Source organism: Pseudorasbora parva, chromosome 12 (genome assembly GCF_024679245.1).
Source record: "Pseudorasbora parva isolate DD20220531a chromosome 12, ASM2467924v1, whole genome shotgun sequence".
In the NCBI taxonomy this organism is placed as follows: Eukaryota; Metazoa; Chordata; class Actinopteri; order Cypriniformes; family Gobionidae; genus Pseudorasbora; species Pseudorasbora parva.
Window position 1 is genome coordinate 34026338 of NC_090183.1, and position 20903 is coordinate 34047240.

Below are 20903 nucleotides of genomic sequence, written 5' to 3' on the forward strand. Positions count from 1 at the left end.
TGATTTGTTGTGTCTCTTCATATCAGCTTCATATTCTGTCCTGGTCGATAGGTGGCAGTAAACCTCCGCTCGGCGGTATTATTGTTCACACTGCACCACTGAAGAAGCGTCTAAAGTCATGGAGGCTGCAACAGGGGAAATCATAATACATGTAAAATGATAATAAGATAAATAGATTTGAACTCAACCCTCAGTTGGACTTTCGCTATCGGGTTATATGCAGGGAGATAGAAGGCATATTTTGCTTTACCTGTGACTTGTAGCGAACGCCGTTGTCATGGGGTTCTTGTTTTGCTAACCGCTGCTCTTGATAACGGCTCGCCCCTGTCAGCATCACAACTAAAAAGCAGGTTTCTATCTATCTATCTATCTATCTATCTATCTATCTATCTATCTATCTATCTATCTATCTATCTATCTATCTATCTATCTATCTATCTATCTATCTATCTATCTATCTATCTATCTATCTATCTATCTATCTATCTATCTATCTATCTGTCTGTCTGTCTGTCTGTCTGTCTGTCTGTCTGTTTGTAAATAGGTATATCTATCTATCTATCTATCTATCTATCTATCTATCTATCTATCTATCTATCTATCTATCTGTCTGTCTGTCTGTCTGTCTGTCTGTCTGTCTGTAAATAGGTATGTCTGTCTATATAATATTTTTTCCATCCATCCATCCATGCATGCATGCATGCATGCATGCATGCATGCATGCATGCATGCATGCATGCATCCATCCATCCATCCATCCATCCATCCATCCATCCATCCATCCATCCATCCATCCATCCATCCATCCATCCATCCATCCATCCATCCATCCCACCCATGTCTATCTATCTATCTATCTATCTATCTATCTATCTATCTATCTATCTATCTATCTATCTATCTATCTATCATTTTTTGTGATGTATCTTGTGTTTCAGTTGATCCCTGAATCATAATGGCTCACTGGAGCAGGTTTGAGAAGGAGCTGGAGCTGGAGACCCGGAGACTCATCACACATTTTACTGCCATTAAGGATGAGGAAGATCAAAACTTTCAAATGGCTCTTAAGTTTACTTGGTCAAATTTCAAGTAAGTACGTGGTAAAATCAGGACTAAAAGCATGCAGATCACGGGCAAAAATTTGCTCAATTTGGGTGCTCGACAAAAGAGATGATAAAAAACACAAAAAAGTCAGCACACCACAGCTCCAAAAATAAGCAAAAAATTTAATAGAAAGACTATTAGTATTTAATAGACTGGGGTGACGAAAAGCCTGCGTTCTTGAAACTTAACCTGTGTTTGAGGTTTTTTTTTTTTTTGCTGTGGTGTTCCTACTTTTGTCTGTTTTCTAAGTAGTACTTGGTGCATTTATCCTTCCATTTATTTATTACTGTAATGGCTTGCATGTATTTGTGAAAAGGAAACTAAATAATTTAATAAAAATATAATTGGTTTCCATTTTTCTCTGAAACATTTTTTTGGCACATAAAATCAATAAGAATTTCTCATTGTGTTTTCCCCCTCTTTATAGGTTTCACCATTTCCTTGATATCAACAGACATAATGTGCAGCGATCCATTAATGGGTAGGAAGTCTGACACCTTGCACAATTTTGTTTACTTTTTTTAATAATGATTATTAAAATCCATTATTGAGATTTTATTTTTTCCCAGGATTCATGAGAAACTCATGGTCCACTCTGACGTAAGTAAAGCAGAGAGCTGGATGCGGCTAACTGAAGAATTTCTCAGTTCTCCTCTTCCTAATACTGAGGGAACCAAGGTAACGCTGGTAGGGATAACGCTGATATTATTCAGAGAGCACTTGGAACACTACATATATGCTGAATATCTCTATTACTGTTTTCAGACTGATGCCCACTACAGCATGCTGGCTTTATTACTCCATCTGTCTGACTCTCCATCCAACACAAACTACTGCGAAAGACCCAGACCGAAAGAAGCAGGTTCGATTTTTATGTCAACACATTCATACTGTTGGACAACACTACACCTATTATTGCTACAAATTAATATGTTTATTTCTACAGAGAAAGAAGACATGTTTGATTGGGCAAAGTACCTCATGGAAGGAGAAGATATCGATACTGGGCCCTTTCCAGACACTCCAGTGAGTGAACTCTATTAGATTATTAGATCAGTTCTTATTATCTTATACCAACCAAAAACATGGTAGTTGTACTGGAGGCCTGGAAGAGTTTTAGGTTGAGTTGTATACGTGTCAAAAAGACACTGAGAAAGCAAATCCACTTTGTATGGCAAAGGATGAGGACTAAACGACACCGTTCTTACTGTTCATATCATTATATACAAGTGCTGAAGGTGGAAGACTCTGCTGAAATTCGGCTGAAATTCAGATATGATAATCAGCGTCTCTTTTACAACATGCGTTGTAAAAGGTAGACCAATTACAACAGGCTGGGAACTCGTTTGTTGAAATTGGTATGTGTACAGACAAACCCCAGCTTGATTCCTCACAATAATTCTTCAAGACAGATCCTGAAGTGCTCCCACCAGCCTTGAGACAAGGCAACAGATGGCTTGACCCCTCAGTGCTTTTGTATGGTTTACTGATTATGTATGTTAGCAGTAATTGAGCACAACAGATCATTTGATCTTTTGGCAGGACTGGTCTGAGGAAGAGAGTGAAGAAGAAGATAGCCAGCAGCCCCTGAGCAGAGAGGATTCTGGGATACAGGTGGACAGAACGCCACTGGAGGACCACGAGCAGAATGATAAGACCGTCCAAGTCACCTGGACTGGTAATGGACAGTATTAGTTGAGCATTTTCTCACAGTAACCTATAGTTCTTAAAGTTCCTACCGTCTTGTTTTTGTAGTGGGTGAGCCGGACTCCAGGGCTTGGTTGGAGCAGCATATTGTCACTTCATATTGGGTTCCCAACTCTCCCCGCTTTCCACACAGCCTCCACCTGCACTCCAACCTTTACAATGTCTGGTAAGACATTTATGTGACATTTATCTTATTTGTTTTCAGCATCATGAGCCTTTTCTTTCATGATTTAATACGAGATAGATTTTGAAGCAAATGATGTTCAAGCTTTTATGCTGTCATTTTGCATACATTTTTATAGTCACTCTCTTTCTCTCCAGGGACCAGCACCTGTATAACACTGGGCCTCTCTACCTGCCTGAGGAGAAGTCTTTTGTTACAGAGACGCAAGTGATTCGGGAAACTCTTTGGTATGCTATACATAAGATTGCCATAATTAGATTGAACAAACTGGACATACACGTTTTACCAAAGGAAAGTGTATATGTTATGTTTGTGGAGATTGCATATGTGGATAGGAATTAGGATGCAAGTTTAAACATGCAGTTTTGGAATGTAAATTTTCTCTCCCCCAAAGATTACATTGCACTGGTTTCTGACACTTGAACGTTTGCTTACCCAGAAGTGATTGCATCACAAGGATGACTGATTGCTCATATCAAGGTTGCTTTTCACAGGAAAGATGTGTTCTTTTCCTCCTCTCTTCAGGCTCTTCTCTGGTGTTAAAAAACTTTTCATTTTCCAGCACAATGATGGCAAGGTGACTGTGAGGAATGATGTGGTGGTCACTCATTTAACTAATGTGAGTGGAGAATTAAGTTTTTGGGGTTTGTTGGAAGTTTACCATGCTTATGAGATGTACCATCTCATTTTTAGAGGGTCTCAGCATACAGTAAATCACAATCTTTAAAGGGTTACTTCAGCGATTAGCATATGGCTTTCTATCAGTAGACACCTTGGAGTATATTTGAATGATCGTGTTCCCCCCTCTCATATCTCCCTGAGACGAGAGATTTATGCATTTTATTTCTGGAAAAATTACTCCGGTGACGCAAATATCGTCGATTTGTGTCATCGGTAAAATGTTTGGCCAGACGCTAAAGACTACAGCCAGCAGAGGGAGCTATTTCCCCATGTTTTCAACTCACACATGGGGGATGGGGTCGCACTCACAGCTCAGCTCGGCTCAGGCATTCATGGAAACGGTGCGGCCGGCAGAGCAAAGTGAGTATTTTATCTTCTCAAGTTAATTCCTATGAAAGTTAATCTTCCAAAGGCATGAACTAAAAATGCGGCAGACTGAACACACGCTGAGAACTGCTGCGAGCGTGGACACGTTTACCTCAGCTCTCATCACGAGAGCTCATTCAGCTCATCACGATGCATGTAATAGGACTCCTGCTGCGTTTGTGCTGACACTTCCTCAGCGTCTAAATCACAATATATTGAACAGACACTTTCAGTTTTTAATTGTAGTCTCTGTTCTCTAACTGAAAGGATTTTATGAAGATGAACGAGGTGGTGGGAAAGTAAAAGTGATTCAGTAGTGGTGGCTTTGGGAATGGCCTCACAGGGCAGCGAAGCATTCTGGGAATTGTAGTCTTTCATCCCCATGAGACAAAAACACATTTTCTGTCTTATCTCAGTCTAGAAAACACCAAATTCAAAAAATAATTTAACATTTCTACTACATTAATGACCCAGTTTAAATACAGATTCATCTTCCCAGCGCTGCGTACCCCTTTAAGATATTTTTGTTTAAACCTGAAAGCTCTCAGGCCCCTCCATAGCTATTTAATTAACACTTTAAAGGCACAGAAAGGTAGTAAAGACATCGTTAAAATCCTCCACATAAATGCAGTGGGTCAAGTTTAATTTTATGAAGCGATTGACTATACTTTTTGTGCGCAAAAATAAACAAAAATAAAAAATGTATTCAATTTCTTCACGTCTTTGTCAGTCTCCTATCCTGTTGAGGCAGTGTAAGTGTTCATTAAATTGCTGTCTATGGAGGGGTCAGAGAGCTCTCGGATTTCATCAAATATCTTAATTCGTGTTTCGAAGGTGAACAAATGTCTTACAGGCTTGGAACGACATGAGAGTAATTAATGAAAGAATTTTGGGGTGAACTATCCCTTTCATGTTTGTTTGTCAGAGATGGTCAAAATGTGGCTTAATTTGCTCAAAATAATCTGCTGAATCATAAAACCCACTCAGGCAGCCAAGTGGAACAAATAACTTCCTAAAGCATTATTATCAGCCTCTCAAAAGGGTGTGGGCTGATGAACACCATGCCTGAACTTTCAACAGTCCTGCTGACCTCCAGCCAGTAATGACATTTACTTTTCTTTTCTGTCTTCAAGTCATTTACAGTCCAGAGAAACTGGATTAAATTATAGTGGTGGCTTTAGAAGTGGCCTCACAGGGCAGCGAAGCATTCTGGGAATTGTAGTCTTTCATCCCCATGAGACAAATACATTTTCAGTGTTTTTTTTAGTCTAGAAAGCACCAAATTCAAAAATAATTTCACATTTCTACTACATTAATGACCCATTTTAAATACAGATTCATCTTTCCAGCGCTGAAGTATCCCTTTAAATATAATTTGTATTAGTGCTATTTTGATTTTTGTAAAAGAAAGTGGTAATACCTTATTTTACTGTGTGTTTGTTACACATTACATGTAGTTTGTTACACATTACTATGGTAATAACTATAAATTACGCATCAATACAACCAACCCCTAATCCTAACCCTGTAGTAAATACATGTAGTCAATTAATATTAGACAGTACTTAAATGTTCTTTTGTAATTTGTGTCATAACCCTAGGATTAATTGATTTCATGTGCTTTTATGTATTCCTATTTTTGTACAGAACTGTCTTCACTCTGTACTGGAGCACATAGCGGCCTATGGGCAGGCTGTTTCCCGTCTGCAAAAGTTTATTGATGAAGTTACCGGCCACAGTGCAGAGCCCTGTCCTCCATGTCTTAACGCTACATCGTCCTCCAAGAAGAACTCTGAGCCTCCCTTCCGGACCTACCAAGCATTCGTGTGGGCCCTGTATAAATACTTCACCAGCTTTAAAGAAGAGCTCAATGCTATCGAAAAAGAAATCATTGCCAAAGGTTAGCATTCTTTGTCTGTAAATGTATTCACATTGAATTTTTTTATGATCATAGTATTCATTCTATGGTGATTCTTTATAGATGAGACGGTGACTCTATCATCTGTGCTGGAGCGGTTAAGTCCTCACCTGGCTCAGATCACGATGCTGCACAGGGTTTTCTGCACAGGAGTGGCTGAAGTGCCGCTCGGAACGTCCAACGTATTGCGAGCCTCGCACTTACTCAACACACTCTACAAGGCCATCATAGAATATGATAGTGCGGGCGAGGCCTCCGAGCAGTCTGTAAGAGTGCCTGTTTTTTTTCCAAGGAGTTGATGCTTGAATTTGTCCATTTATAGGTGTACCCCTCATCTTTTTTTGCTTCAAGATCACAAATTGATTCCTCCCTCCCTTTCCTGTCAGGTGGCGCTCCTTTTCTCTCTCTGGGTAGAAACCGTTCGGCCATACCTTGAGATTGTAGATGAATGGATCGTTCATGGTCACTTATTTGACCCCGCCAAAGAGTTCATAATTCAGAGGTACAGAAAAACGTATATATGTGTATGTACACTACAGTTCAAAAGTTTGGGGTCATTTTTGTGGAAAGATAGTCTTTTATTAAGCAATGGCACATTAAATTAATCAAAATTGACAGTAATAAAATGGCTTAGTGCATTTACCAAATTGCAACAGTTGTGATGGAATGTGTTCATTTTCAGTTTCAATCCAGAGTAAGTGCTACTCTGCAAGTGCTGTGTTTGTGTCACTTATAATTAGCATTTTGGGAATGCAACACTTGCCAACCATCATAAATTTGAAATGAGAATCATTAATAAATCTGTTGTTTTTTAGCAAATACAAGCTTGTGGTTTTCAAAAATAAAGTTGTAAAAATGGTTTTACGTTTGAAAGCAAAGATATTAAGCAAAGATATTTATAGCAAAATATAATAATATTGTTATTATTAATAATACTACCATTTAATAATAATAATGATAATAATAATAATAAAATCTATTAATATTTATTATAACAATTAAAGTCCCCTCAGTGTTGTATCGGGGTGCTGATCACTTTTAGTTTTTTTGGTGTTGTTGTTGCTCTAATCACTATTTATAACCATTATCCTGCTTATAAAGCTGCCTGCCAAATAAAACAAATATATGGACATGTTTACTAGGAACAAGGATGTACCAGTAAACCACAGGGACTTCTGGTATGCCACTTACACGCTGTATAGCGTATCCGAGACGGTGGAGAGCGAGGAGAGGCTCAGTGATGCTGCCAGTGGAAGCTCTGGTGGGGAACAGGCGTCCAGCAGCAGACAGCACACCATGGTGTCCTTCCTCAAGCCTGTACTCAAGCAGATTATCATGGCTGGCAAATCCATGCAGCTGCTGAAAAACCTGGACTGCAAGGAGACCGAACAGCCAGATGGCTCCTCCAGAGGTCAGTGGCAAAGAGGATAAGTTTTGTATTTTGTTTTCAATTTCAATTTAGTTAATGTATTTCTGAAAGTGGTTATTTTATATTTTTTGTTTCAGTTTGTTTCAGTGCTCATCCTGTATAATATATAAAAAATTGTTCACCCTGTCTATGACACAGAAAATATTGTGTCAAATAAAAAAAACGCAACACTGCAGCATTTATTGACATTGGCATGTACTATAATGTGGCAGTGCTGCTACATTTAGCAATATCTTGGTATCTATGAACACTTGTTATTCATCTTAAATGGACTGCATCTATGTAGATCTAGCATCAGCCAGAGGCTGCATCTGAGAACAACTAGTTACCGGTTTGTGTTTGACATAGACTTTTAGAAATATATACAATACTTTTGTTTGAGGGTGTTTGAATTATTTGAAACAATGGTTAATCAGGGGACGGACCTACTGGGGGGCTCAGTAGTACACTTTCAAGGATGTAAGATGGCTTAAAACTGTTTAAAGTACGACAAAACAAGCTTTAAATAAGCTAAAACAGATCAAACTCAAGATGAAAAGAATCTTAGATTATATTCATTATTTTAATTTGTTTCCTAAACAGCTGTTATTTTTATTTAAGGGTTCCAACAGTCTTGGGACCCTGAAAATATGAGGACATTTTAAGATTTCTAGACCTGGTAAAATCATGGAATTTCATAAAATCTTAAGTAATGGACATTTCTAAAATTAATATACATTATTATCAAACTGTAAAATATATCTGAAGAAAAAAATGCTGAGAAAATTACATTTATGAGTTAAAGATCATTTTAAAAACCTTTGTTATTGTGATATTCTGTGGAGAATACAAGTGAAATGTCACATTAAATACTGAAGAAAAAATAGTTCTTGAATTACTCAAATTACAGAATGTAATAACTATTTTAATTTTAATGTAGTTGTTTTATATTATACTCTTATTTTCTGTAAATCAAAAGCTGGAACACAATCAGCTGTGTAATTAAAGTAAATGAGAAGCTACTTTAATTTGGTTATCTTATATTCATGCTATTATTTGAATTAGCTCCTATTTTACTGCATGCTAGTTTATAATTGCAGTGTCGCTGATGTCAGTTTTATGTCGTGATGGTTCAGATACTGATTTTCAGAAGTAATTCTGTTTAGTTATCCATATTGTTTTATAGTTTCAAAAGTTTTAATTAGTCTGCATGCTCACATTTTTATAGATGTGCCGTTTCATTAATGGTAATAACCTTGAAGGATTTTTTTTTTTTTTAATATTTTTGTATGTTTGTTTATCTATTGGATTATGTTTTACATCATTTTTTAAATTTAGTTTGATGATAAACAAGATTGTCTGACACTTGTGTCTCTGCAGATGCCGAAAGAAAGAGTCTCTACACGCTTTTCTTGGAGTCAGTGCAGACACGTCTTCGGTATGGGGAAGAGTCACCTACAAATATGGTTACCGAGCAACAGGCCACTCAGAAGAGTCTGATCAAGATGCAGTCCATTGTAGCACGTCATCTGGAGCTGGACGACATCCATGACCCCCTGCTGGCCATTAATTTTGCAAGGTAACGGCAGAATACAGAATAAAGGATTTGACGTCAATGAAGAACACACAAAGAGCAAAGGATGTGGTCCCACTTTATATAAATTTTCTTTAATTACTACGTTATAACATTTAAATAATTTGAAATAATACACTTATTGTGCACATAGATATTTTTACATTGTACTTAAAGTATGTTTAAACATATCTGCATGTAATTACAGCTGTCGTTAATTTCTGTTATGACATCTATAATTACACTCTAGACCCTTCCTCTACACATTAAACCTTACAATGCCATCAAACCAGTCCCTAACAGTACCTGTAACTTACCTCAATAGCAGAAGTGTTTGCAATACAATATGAACACAATAAGTGCATAGCACCTAACACTTTTTTTGATGCAAGTACATAGTAGAATATAAAGTGTGATCAAGGAGGTTAAATTTAGATTTTGTTTTCAAAGATTCAAACTTCAGTCTTAATATAACTTAGAGCTGTGCAATTAATTGTTACAAGATCGCAATCTTAATTCAAACACCCAAGCGATCTTATTCCTAAATGAACGATTCGCCTTTGTATTAAACCTTTGACAAGTACATTCACAGCGAACATTCAAATCAGAGCTGCTCCTGTCCCAGAGAGAGCAGTTACCATATATACGTATGAATCAGCTTCACAAACAACCACACAATATCATTATTTCTGTTACAAAAATTCACAAAGTACTGGAATAAAAGTTTATAGCTTGCATATAAACCCTAATGACTACGGTTGCGATCAAAATAGAGTAAATCACCTTTAGAATGTAACTTTTAACGCCTCAAATAAAGATTGTATCAATTCCATTGTTACACAAGTAGGTGGTTTTGACTGTTAAAAAATGTATTTGTCATTGAATCAATCATTCAAGACATTAGTTCAAAGACACTGATAGTCAATAGCCCTATTTGGACGGTAATTTTTTCTCATGTGGACGTCCATAAAAATACATTTGCATGCCACCTCAGTGGTAAAACTCATGCATTCGGATGGTGATTTATTCACGGTGGAGGAGCTAGTTATGTGATCCTCTGCACCTGGGAACAGCTGCTCACATGGTCAATCTAATGATTGTCTGCTGCAAAAATGTAATTTACTTGGAATAATAAGAATAAAATCATATCTAATTTAATAATAGGAAATTATTTATTATTTAAATCTCCTGTTTAAAAAAAAAAAAAAGTTAATAAAAAACTGCAAATTGAACCTACGATAATTACTGATGTAATAACGGCTCATTTCAAATGTTTACATGTTTTTCTTAACTTAATCTTTTGAGCGGTGATGAATGATTATTTTTGTAAATATTTTTGCTGCTTTTTAGTAATAAAAGTGTTGGCTATAGATCTTTAAAATGCTTCCGAATTACAGCAAAGCGCAACGATATGGTGCTCCGCTGGGGTCAAAAAGGATAAACCGTTAATTCTGAAGCGATCTCTTCTTGAAAACTTGAGATGTGGATTCGGACGGCAATTAAATGACCACATGACCTTGGTGTTTGTCAAGTAGTGGGAGAAAAACACTGACGTTCTGGATTCGGACAGCAATAAAATCACAGACTCAGCCCTGTAAATGATGAAAATACCTTATGACTCCACAAGAAACAATTACCGTCCGACGAATAGGGCTTTTGGGCCCTTTTATAATGATCTGAGCATGTGGTCTGAAGGTGTGCACTTAGGGAGTGTCTGAATACACTTTTGCTGTTTTAATGATGGAAAAAAGGTTGCCGCACCAGGCACTATGTTTGGTCATTCACAATTTCAGTAGCTTGTTTTCCATTGAGGTAATGTGTGTAATCTCTTTGCAGGCTTTATTTAGAGCAGAATGACTTCCATGAGAAATTCTCTGGTGGCAGTGTGATTTTGGACCGCTCCTCCGAATCTGTGACATGTCAGACGTTTGAGCTCACGCTCCGTTCCTGTCTGTATCCACACATTGAGAGGAGATACATCGAATGCTGTGGGAACCTCATGAGAACCCTGAAGAAAGACTACAGGTGAGATCCTGCAGGAGAATCCTTTGTGCACAAACCTGACAATATAGTTTTGTAGAGCATTTATGCTTAAACCTCTCTTTTTTTTTTATCTTAGGCTTCTAGGGTACTTGCAGGCCATGAGAAACTACTTCCTGTTGGAAGCTGGTGATACTATGTATGATTTCTACACAGCCATCTTTGACAAAGTTCTAGAGAAGGAGAGCTGGCAGCAGCTGGCGTTCCTCAATGTGCAGCTGCAAGAGGCTGTTGGACAGCGCCACCCAGAGGACAGCAGCCGGTACTCCACAAGGAGCTTTTAGCAATTCTGTGGTTTACCATTCAACCCTACCTTTTTATCACTCAATATCCTGTGGTTCACTTGTGTTTCTCTCGCATCTTTCTCATGATTCTAGGTTGTCCATATTTCTTGAAACTATTGATCCGGCAAGAAAAAAACAGCCAGTGAATAACCTTGATGGTCTTACTCTGAGTTATAAGGTAACCAACCCTACTTTCAACTGATAGTGCGTTCAAGTCATGTCGTGAAGATCGTATTTACGAGTTGAACGCACATGAACGCTACCATGAAGTCGTAAATACCAGTGGGAAGTTCGGGATTTTGTTTAAGCCCCAATCTGTACTAGTTGGGGGCGTGCGTCAGTGGGAAACATGGCGGAATCAATGGATGCAATGTCTGTAGTTGAATATATCAGGTATTTACAGTGACACTGTCAGGCTTTGACATTTAAACAAAGTAAGCTTGCATTGTAATATAACAATTAGCCTAATATGTAACAATACCATTTACCGTGGCTAAATAGATTATTTATTAATAGATTATTAATTAAAAATGTTAAAGATCAAAACTCACCTGATGCACATTCTTTGTTCTTCATTTTCTATAAGCAGAGTTAACAAACCTTGCTGTAATTTTGTGTAATTAATTAAGAGAAGTTACACCGCCATCATGCTCTGACCAAAGAGACTTGAACGCACATGATGTCGTAAACAATTTCTCACCTCGTAAATACGAACATCCCAGGAGGACTTGAACGCACAATTACAAAATTATTAATTTAGCTTTTTTTGCTTCGAGGATTGTATTTACACATTTATGATACATTTAAATAATGTATCTGTTTTGAAATGTAAATGAATGTATCTGTTTTTATGATAATGATTTTTTTCATTTGTTCATAATTTGTCTCATCAGGTTCCATGGCCTGTAGACATTGTTATTAGTTCAGAGTGTCAGAAAATCTACAATCAAGTCTTCCTACTGCTGCTTCAGATCAAATGGGCCAAATATAGTCTGGACACATTACGGTTCAGTGGTGAGGTTTTTTTTATTACTTAAATTTGTAATAAAATGAGAGTGAACTAATTTCATACTCATTAAAGGGATAATTCATCCAAAAAGGAAAATTCTGTCATTAATTACTCTCACTCAAGTTGTTCCAAATATATATGAATTTCTTTATTCTACTGAACACAAAAGAAGATTATGGGTAACCAAATAGCTGATCGGACCCCATTGACTTCCATAGTATGGGAAACAAATACTATGAACGTCAACAGGGTTTTGTTACCAAAATTCTTCTAAATATCTTCTTTTGTGTTCAGTAGAACAAATAAATGTATTCAAGTTTGGAAAAACTTGAGGGTGAGTAAATTATATAATTTTCATTTTTGGGTGAACTATCTCTTTAACTTTTCATTGTACCTTATTTTTGTGGTGTGATCACTTTTTCCCTGTGACTTATCTTTATTCACAATACTCTGTTTAGGATGGTTTCAGTTCACCTGCTGTTATGGGATCTTAAAATAGAGTCTTTCCACAGATTTGACAGTAGCCGCTAAGAGGCAAGAAGGAGGCCAATCGGAGGAAAGCACAGCCAAAGAGCCCATAAACCAGCAGATTCACAGGATGTTTCTCTTGAGGGTCAAACTCATGCACTTTGTCAACAGCCTCCACAACTACATTATGACTAGGGTAAGTTTAACATACGGGAATACTTCATTTATTTGCCGTAGAGTTTAAACTATTTTTGTTCTGATAAAGGTGTTTTGATTTGATTTAAAATCATCATCTGGACATTTTATCATGCATTCATTCACAGATCCTACACAGTACAGGTCTAGAATTTCAACACCAAGTGCAGGAGGCAAAGGACCTGGACCAGCTCATTAAAATCCACTACAGATACTTGTCTACCATTCATGACCGATGTCTGCTCAGAGAAAAAGTAAGCTGAAGTTAAACAGGCCAAAAAATGTGTCTGTCGGGAAACAAATAGTGCATGTTTTAGATTAGGGATAGTTCACCTGAAAATGAAAAATACATATATCCATATTTAAAACTTTATAAAGTAAAATTTACTTTCCTATTCAACAAAAAAGCATAACCGGCTCACTGTATGACATCGGATTAAGCATAAGCATTGCACTTTTTTGTAAGTTGAATATGGGAGGCTGGAAGTTAGATATTTTACTTTATAACATGTTAAATATGTATATTCTTATTACACAAACCCATCGATTCGCTTCCCCCGGAGCCGTGTGGGTTACTTTTATAATGGATGGATGCACTTTTTTGGGCTTCAAATTTTGGGCTGCCATTCACTGCCATTATAATGCTTGGATTAGCCAGGATTTTTTTTAAACTCTGATTGTATTCACCTGTAAGGATAATATCTTACAAACACCTAGGATGGCATGAGGATGAGTAAATTATGGGATTTTTTTCAAACTATCCCTTTAGTTCCCTAGTTTTTACTTTTAAACTGTTATAGATATTTGTGTTGTTTCTAAACCATCAATTCGGGTTACTGTGTTTTTGCAGGTCAGTTTTGTCAAGGAGGCCATCATGAAAGTGCTGAATTTAGTTCTAATCTTCTCAGACAGATGGCAGGCTGGTTTTGGGGCCTGGAAGTAAGTTCAAAACTTTTACATCATGTATGGGAACTTTTCACAGTTGTCCATCTAGCCTCGTCCTTATCTTGCAGCTTTCGGTTCAGCTTGATGAGGAGGAGGTTTTACTTCCCTTTAGCTATTTTTACCATTCTTTAAATGTATTTCTTTTCCTCCTCAGAATCGAATCGATTGACAAAATGGAGTCTGATTTTAAAAACTGTCACATGTTTCTTGTGACCATTTTAAACAAGGCCGTGTGCAGAGGCTCATTTCCTCATTGTACGTCCTCTACTGCTCCTAATTATGACTCTTATGAATATATAAATATAAATTATATATTTATTTTAGCTATACTCACCATATATGTTTCCGTTTTCTTTTGCAGTGGAGTCCTTGGCGCTGTCGCTAATGGCTGGATTTGAACAGTGTTAGCAGATCGAACATGGTTTGAGTCCAGAGCACTGAACACAATATTATTTATTGTACTGCTGCATGACGGCTGCTGTACTGTTCTTGTTTGTCTGTACCAGGATATCTGACATCATAGCACATGAGACAGACAAAATCACAATAGCACTTCATTGGTACAGAAGTAGCACTTTGTGTCTGTAAACAGTGAAACTTGTGTTAAATTGTCTTCTCTGTCTACAGCACGTTTGCTGCATCAAGATACGTAATGTAATGTTTTGTGGAGTCTGACTGTTTGTTTTTCAGCGTTGTTGGCCAGTGTTGCGGCTCAATATGTCACATAGAAAACATAATCGTCCTCTACATGCAGCGGATATGTGAAATGCACATGCCCAAAGCTATTTCGTTGTACAGGTGATCTAATTATGTATATTACACACAGCAGATAATAGAAAAAAGTACTGTACATAAGCTAACAATGAAAAATGTAAACTACATTTGTATGCAGTTCAAGGCTATATTTGTATGTTTTGTGGTTGATTAAAGATGTTTTTCATTGTGCTTAATGGATTGCATATATTAAAATAATTGCCCTGACTTCGAGATACAGTATACTGTTGCAGCATAATTTTTTCATATACACTGCCATTTCAAATTTTTGGGTTTGTTTTTGAAGGAAATAATGTTTATTCAGCTAGGACTTTGTCTTTAGCAACAAATCAGCATATTAAAATAGTTTTTAAAGTATAGGATTGTAGTAATGGCTGATAAATATTGCTTTAACATCACAGAAATACACTGTAAAATATATTAAAATTGAAAAGTTAGGTTACACTGTATTTTAAGATGTTATTGTTACAGTGTAATTATATAAGTACTGATTAATAGTAATTAATATGTACTTGGTTAAGGGTTAGTTGCATGCAATTTTACATAATTTACAGTTATTAATATGGTAAGTAATTTGTAGCAAGGACACTGTAAAATAAAGTGTTACCAAAAGTATTTTTGGATTATACTAATATTTCATAATATTAGTATGTCATTATGTATTTTGGTCAAATTAATGCAGCACGTGGAATTTTTTCAGTAACATTAAAACATGTTGTGACCCCAAACTTTTGAACTGTTCAATTTCACATTTCAGGTAACTGTAAATTCACTGTAACAACAACAAACTTCATTGCCATTATATTATAATATTGTGTATAGCACTGACATACACAATATAGGAAAATACCACAGGATGTGATAAAGAAATATATAAAATTGAGAAATATAAGAAAATAAACGTAAAGTAAAAAATATTGATATAATGGGGATGAAAATACAAGAGCATATCTTTTAAATATTTACATTTCACATTTTCAAAATGCTACTTCTGCAGTTATATTCCTGAACGCCCCCTGCTGGCAGTGTGCTGTACTGCGGCGCTGGAGTTTCCTGTTGAATGTCCCTGTAGAGCGCAACAGGAACTTCCAGCCAGAGCTGCGCCTGCGACAACATTCACCGCGAGCAGGATTCCTCCGCAAACTCCCTCAACTACTCCAAACTACCGCAGATTAACCACCGAAGACGGTCTCACAAGTTAACTCTACCCTCTCAGCCACCTCAGAACTGCAAATCACAACGGAAAATGCATGAATGAATAGCCGAAGCGGATAGTTTGTCCTGGAAATCTCACGTAAGGGTGGGTAGAACGCAGCTTTGCCCTTACTTTCATTCTGGGTGTTGTCTTTTTTTCTCCAAACGCTTTCTCTGTAAGTTAGATAATTAGTCAGTTAACATAGTCGGCGTTCGCGTAGTGTTGTTCGAATATATGTTTATGTTTCAGTGTGTGCAAGGCAGAATGGAAAGGTATTGTCGGGTTGAATTCCTTTGAGTTGTTTGAAGTTTCACGTCGTGGATGAAGTGGGCCTGTTCACGCGACGCGACCAACTAACTCACTCGTTAAAATAAACGAAGTTGTCTGCTCTGCACTGCAAACGCAAGAGAACGCTTCGTAGTTTATAATAAGCGCATTATAGTTTGTCGCTTAGTTTGGGTAAAAACTTTAACGTTACTGAAACTGTAGTGTTTCTGTGTGTTAAGTTATGGAACAGCAAGTAATGTAGTAATTTTGAGTTTTTTTGTATGCTTGTCTAGATATTAAATATTTGTCCATGCTTGCCTGTCCTATCTATCTATCTATCTATCTATCTATCTATCTATCTATCTATCTATCTATCTATCTATCTATCTATCTATCTATCTATCTATCTATCAAGAATCAATCAATCAATCACATGTTTATAGTTCATTTTAGCATGGTCTGTAAAGATCAGAAGTTAACTAGAGTTTGGAGATATTTAAAATATTAGTTTGATCCCTTTGACTTGTTAAATGGAAAAATAATAATAGTTGTTGTTAAATAGTAGTTGTTGTTAAAAGTTGTTGTTGATGGTGAAAAGTAAAGAAAAAATGCCACTAATAATAAATTCAAGGAGACAAACATTGTCCCTTAATACATAAAACAAGTTCTGTAGTGTTTAATAACACACACACACACACACACGTGTATATATATATATATATATATATATATAATTAGATAGATAGATAGATAGATAGATAGATAGATAGATAGATAGATAGATAGATAGATAGATTATGGTTTACTGAAGCACAAAGTTAATGAGATATTTGTATTGGTTTCCATGCCTGCCTTTTAAGCAACTTCCAATCAGAGTAGTCACCTTCGGTTGAATCACAGCACTGTAAACTTTTAGTTTGTCTCCTAAAACCCTTCAGTTTGTTTCCTGGATGCAGATTAAGACTAGACATGGATTAAACCGCTCTGTCAGGGGTGGATCTCTTTGAAAATCCCTTTAGTCTTGAACTAGGCTTAGGCTATGTCTATAAACTGATTCTGTGGTGTCAGTCCCCATCTCCTAATCTTTAATCCAGTTTCTCTGGACTGTAAATGACTTGAAGACAGAAAAGAAAAGTAAATGTCATTACTGGCTGGAGGTCAGCAGGACTGTTGAAAGTTCAGGCATGGTGTTCATCAGCCCACACCCTTTTGAGAGGCTGATAATAATGATTTAGGAAGTTATTTGTTCCACTTGGCTGCCTGAGTGGGTTTTATGATTCAGCAGATTATTTTGAGCAAATTAAGCCACATTTTGACCATCTCTGACAAACAAACATGAAAGGGATAGTTCACCCCAAAATTCTTTCATTAATTACTCTCATGTCGTTCCAAGCCTGTAAGACATTTGTTCACCTTCGGAACACGAATTAAGATATTTGATGAAATCCGAGAGCTCTCTGACCCCTCCATAGACAGCAATTTAATGAACACTTACACTGCCTCAACAGGATAGGAGACTGACAAAGACGTGAAGAAATTGAATACATTTTTTATTTTTGTTTATTTTTGCGCACAAAAAGTATAGTCAATCGCTTCATAAAATTAAACTTGACCCATTGCATTTATGTGGAGGATTTTAACGATGTCTTTACTACCTTTCTGTGCCTTTAAAGTGTGAATTAAATAGCTATGGAGGGGCCTGAGAGCTTTCAGGTTTAAACAAAAATATCTTAAAGGGGTACTTCAGTGCTGGGAAGATGAATCTGTATTTAAACTGGGTCATTAATGTAGTAGAAATGTGAAATTATTTTTTGAATTTGGTGTTTTATAGACTGAGATAAGACAGAAAAGGTGTTTTTGTCTCATGGGGATGAAAGACTACAATTCCCAGAATGCTTCGCTGCCCTGTGAGGCCATTCCCAAAGCCACCACTACTGAATCACTTTTACTTTCCCACCACCATGTTCATCTTCATAAAATCCTTTCAGTTAGAGAACAGAGACTACAATTAAAAACTGAAAGTGTCTGTTAAATATATAGTGATTTAGCCGCTGAGGAAGTGTCAGCACAAACGCAGCAGGAGTCCGATTACACGCATCGTGATGAGCTGAATGAGCTCTCGTGATGAGAGCTGAGGTAAACGTGTCCACGCTCGCAGCAGTTCTCAGCGTGTGTTCAGTCTGCCGCATTTTTAGTTCATGCCTTTGGAAGATTAACTTTCATTGGAATTAACTTGAGAAGATAAAATACTCACTTTGCTCCGCTGACCCCTGTTAATATGAATGCCTGAGGCTGTGTGAGCTGAGCTGTGAGTGCGACCCCATCCCATGTGTGAGTTGAAAACATGAGGAAATAGCTCCCTCTGCTGGCTGTAGTCTTTAGCGTCTGGCCAAACATTTTACCGATGACACAAATCAACGATATTTGCGTCACCGAAGTAATTTTTCCATAAATAAAATGCATACATCTCTCGTCTCAGGGGGATATGAGAGGGGGGAACACGACCCTTCGAATATACTCCAGGGTGTCTACTGATAGAAAGCCATATGCTAATCGCTGAAGTAACCCTTTAATTTGTGTTCCGATGATGAACGAAGGTCTTACGGGTTTGGAATGACATGAGGATGAGAAATTAATGAGAGAATTAAAATTTTTGGGTGAAATAACCCTTACATTTCCAATGGAGAGATCTGTGATGAGTATGCGTTTGTGAAAATATTGATCTGTTTTGCAGCTGTGCGACTGCCTGACCAGATTGTGAGATATGAATTACTAATATTATATATATCATCACGACCAGTATGAAAGTTCTGTGCAACTGCCTCTAAGAGGGACAGTCATATGTCAGAATGTCGAGATAGTGGAAAAAGGCATCTTTATAGGCTTAAAACATCCAACCAAACGCATTTGGTTGTATTTACACGTTTACTTTGATGTGTACAACTGTTTTTTGTGTAATGCAGCAAGAAATGATGTTTATCATTGTATGACATTCTAAGTTAGTGTGTGATTTTTTTTTCTTTCTTTTCTTCTAGTGTGCAAAGTGTTATAAAAAAGGCAGAATGTGTCAAAGTTGTGTGTATTTTCAGTAAAAGAGCACACCAGTGCGTTCTGCATATTGTTCGTGTGCTACCACCTCCGCTGCCATGAGAGGAATATGTGTGTGTGAAGATGTGAAGGCACCTTGTGCAGCAGGTGTTGAATCTGCACACAGCTCACATGGTGCAAAAAAGGCTTTTTTTCCCTTCCTGTGTGCAGCTGGAGTTGACGTCATGTTTTGGCGTGGTCAGTTTATATACACCATCACAGGTGGAAATCTTCTCAGTGTGTTTAATACTGACTTAGTGGATGTCTGGTAGTGAAAGAGTTCAGGGCAGACGGCCACTGAAGATGGCAGTGTCGGTCTCAGGGAATGTACTCTGTCTGGACGGTTTATTGTGGTTTGGGTATTTTTAGATATTCTGACTAGAGTTTGCAGGTTTGTGTGACTTTAGAGAGCTTAAGTGCTCTTGCATTTCAGATTGTGATTCCTGTACATGCTCCGAATCAGTGACTTAGCTCCACCCTTGGCTGTTGGAATGGAGACAGTTCATCGTCCAATGTAGTCATTCTTTAATGCTTAGCAGTCTCCATTCTTGTTTATTGACAATCAGCATGAAGTCAGGTTCACTTTACAGCTTATTCTGACCAAGAATATCCCACTTGTAAGTGGGATATTTTTGGTCAGAATAAGCTGTGAAGTGAACCTAACTTCATGCTGATTGACATTAAAGCAACAAACCACAGCACCTCAGCAAAAGAAAGCAGAAAAAGGGCTCTAGCGTTTCCTTTGGCCAAAAACTTCAACAACCACAATGCATTTTTGATTTTGGTGCCACTCTTTAACTGACGAGGCTTTAAAACGTAAGCAAAAAATAAACTTTTGTAGTTGCGAGTAACTACTCTGTAACTGACGTCCGTCTCTGTGGTATGTACTGTATTTAGTGGCCTGTCAACATTTGTGTGTCTTTACTCGCAGTTTATGAGGACATCATGATTTGGTTTATGGACAATTGTATTCGACTAAACATTAGCAGTAGCAAGCAAAATGGTTTTGCACGTCAGACTAGTGTAACTTTATACAATGGAGTAACCGTTAGCGCATTTGAATGAAGAAGCACGTTTTGTGAGAACGCTAGGTTACGCGACGATAGCCAACAACACAGACATTTGAAGCAGTTTTACACACTGCGCACGACTGTGAACCTTTATCGCTGGGACCGCTCCGTCAAAAACACACTTCTTTGATAACTGTTGATTTCGTGAAGTCCTGTGACAGCAGTGACCGTGGAGATGCACTTTTGCGACGCGACTGATGCGTGAGGTGACGCTTCTGGTCATTTCTGTGTTCAATTCGGTTCAAATGCAGCGCTGCCTTCCAGGAATGCTGTGCGGCCTCGTTAAAGTCGCTTGATGTCACCCATAGGAATAAAGTGGAGAGTGGCGCGACAGACGTGTTGCTCAGACGAGTGGATCTGCACCTGAGAGAGTGTTTATGGGCGTGCATTTGCTCTTTCGCTCTGGTCACACGCGCATGCGCACCTTTCCTGGAGAAGAGCCCGTACGGCCCATACAAGGACCTTCCGCTCTGTCGACGTCAAACAGACCCATACTCGAAAAAAACTCTCAGAAACTTGTGAGAAACCAGAAAGAGTATTTTTGACACAGAAATACTCCATCAAACGTCCAGCATTAGTTTTTGAAACTTTGTCTATGTTTAGGATGGGAATGCAAGTCTTTAACAGT

The 20903-nt window shown here is 37.5% G+C and overlaps 2 protein-coding genes across 2 annotated transcripts in view; both read left to right on the forward strand.

The window, feature by feature from the left end:
* The first annotated feature begins 80 nt into the window (after positions 1-80).
* On the forward strand, positions 81-14869 carry tubgcp5 (tubulin gamma complex component 5). Its single transcript, XM_067459945.1, has 24 exons — positions 81-350; positions 939-1089; positions 1532-1585; positions 1674-1782; positions 1870-1966; positions 2051-2130; positions 2647-2782; positions 2860-2977; positions 3133-3222; positions 3521-3614; positions 5690-5942; positions 6024-6226; positions 6347-6462; positions 7103-7371; positions 8749-8947; positions 10778-10966; positions 11061-11243; positions 11359-11443; positions 12159-12279; positions 12787-12938; positions 13066-13191; positions 13788-13876; positions 14037-14137; positions 14244-14869. Exons 2-24 carry the CDS (start codon positions 956-958, stop codon positions 14288-14290), a joined length of 3045 nt encoding a protein of 1014 aa, XP_067316046.1. The 5' UTR covers positions 81-350; positions 939-955; the 3' UTR covers positions 14291-14869.
* Positions 14870-15724: 855 nt separating this feature from the next.
* cyfip1 (cytoplasmic FMR1 interacting protein 1) overlaps positions 15725-20903 on the forward strand; it is a 48998-nt gene continuing 43819 nt past the window's right edge. The window contains exon 1 of the mRNA XM_067459950.1: positions 15725-15956. The gene's annotated coding sequence lies outside the window, so the exon portion shown is untranslated. The remainder of the gene's footprint in view (positions 15957-20903) is intronic.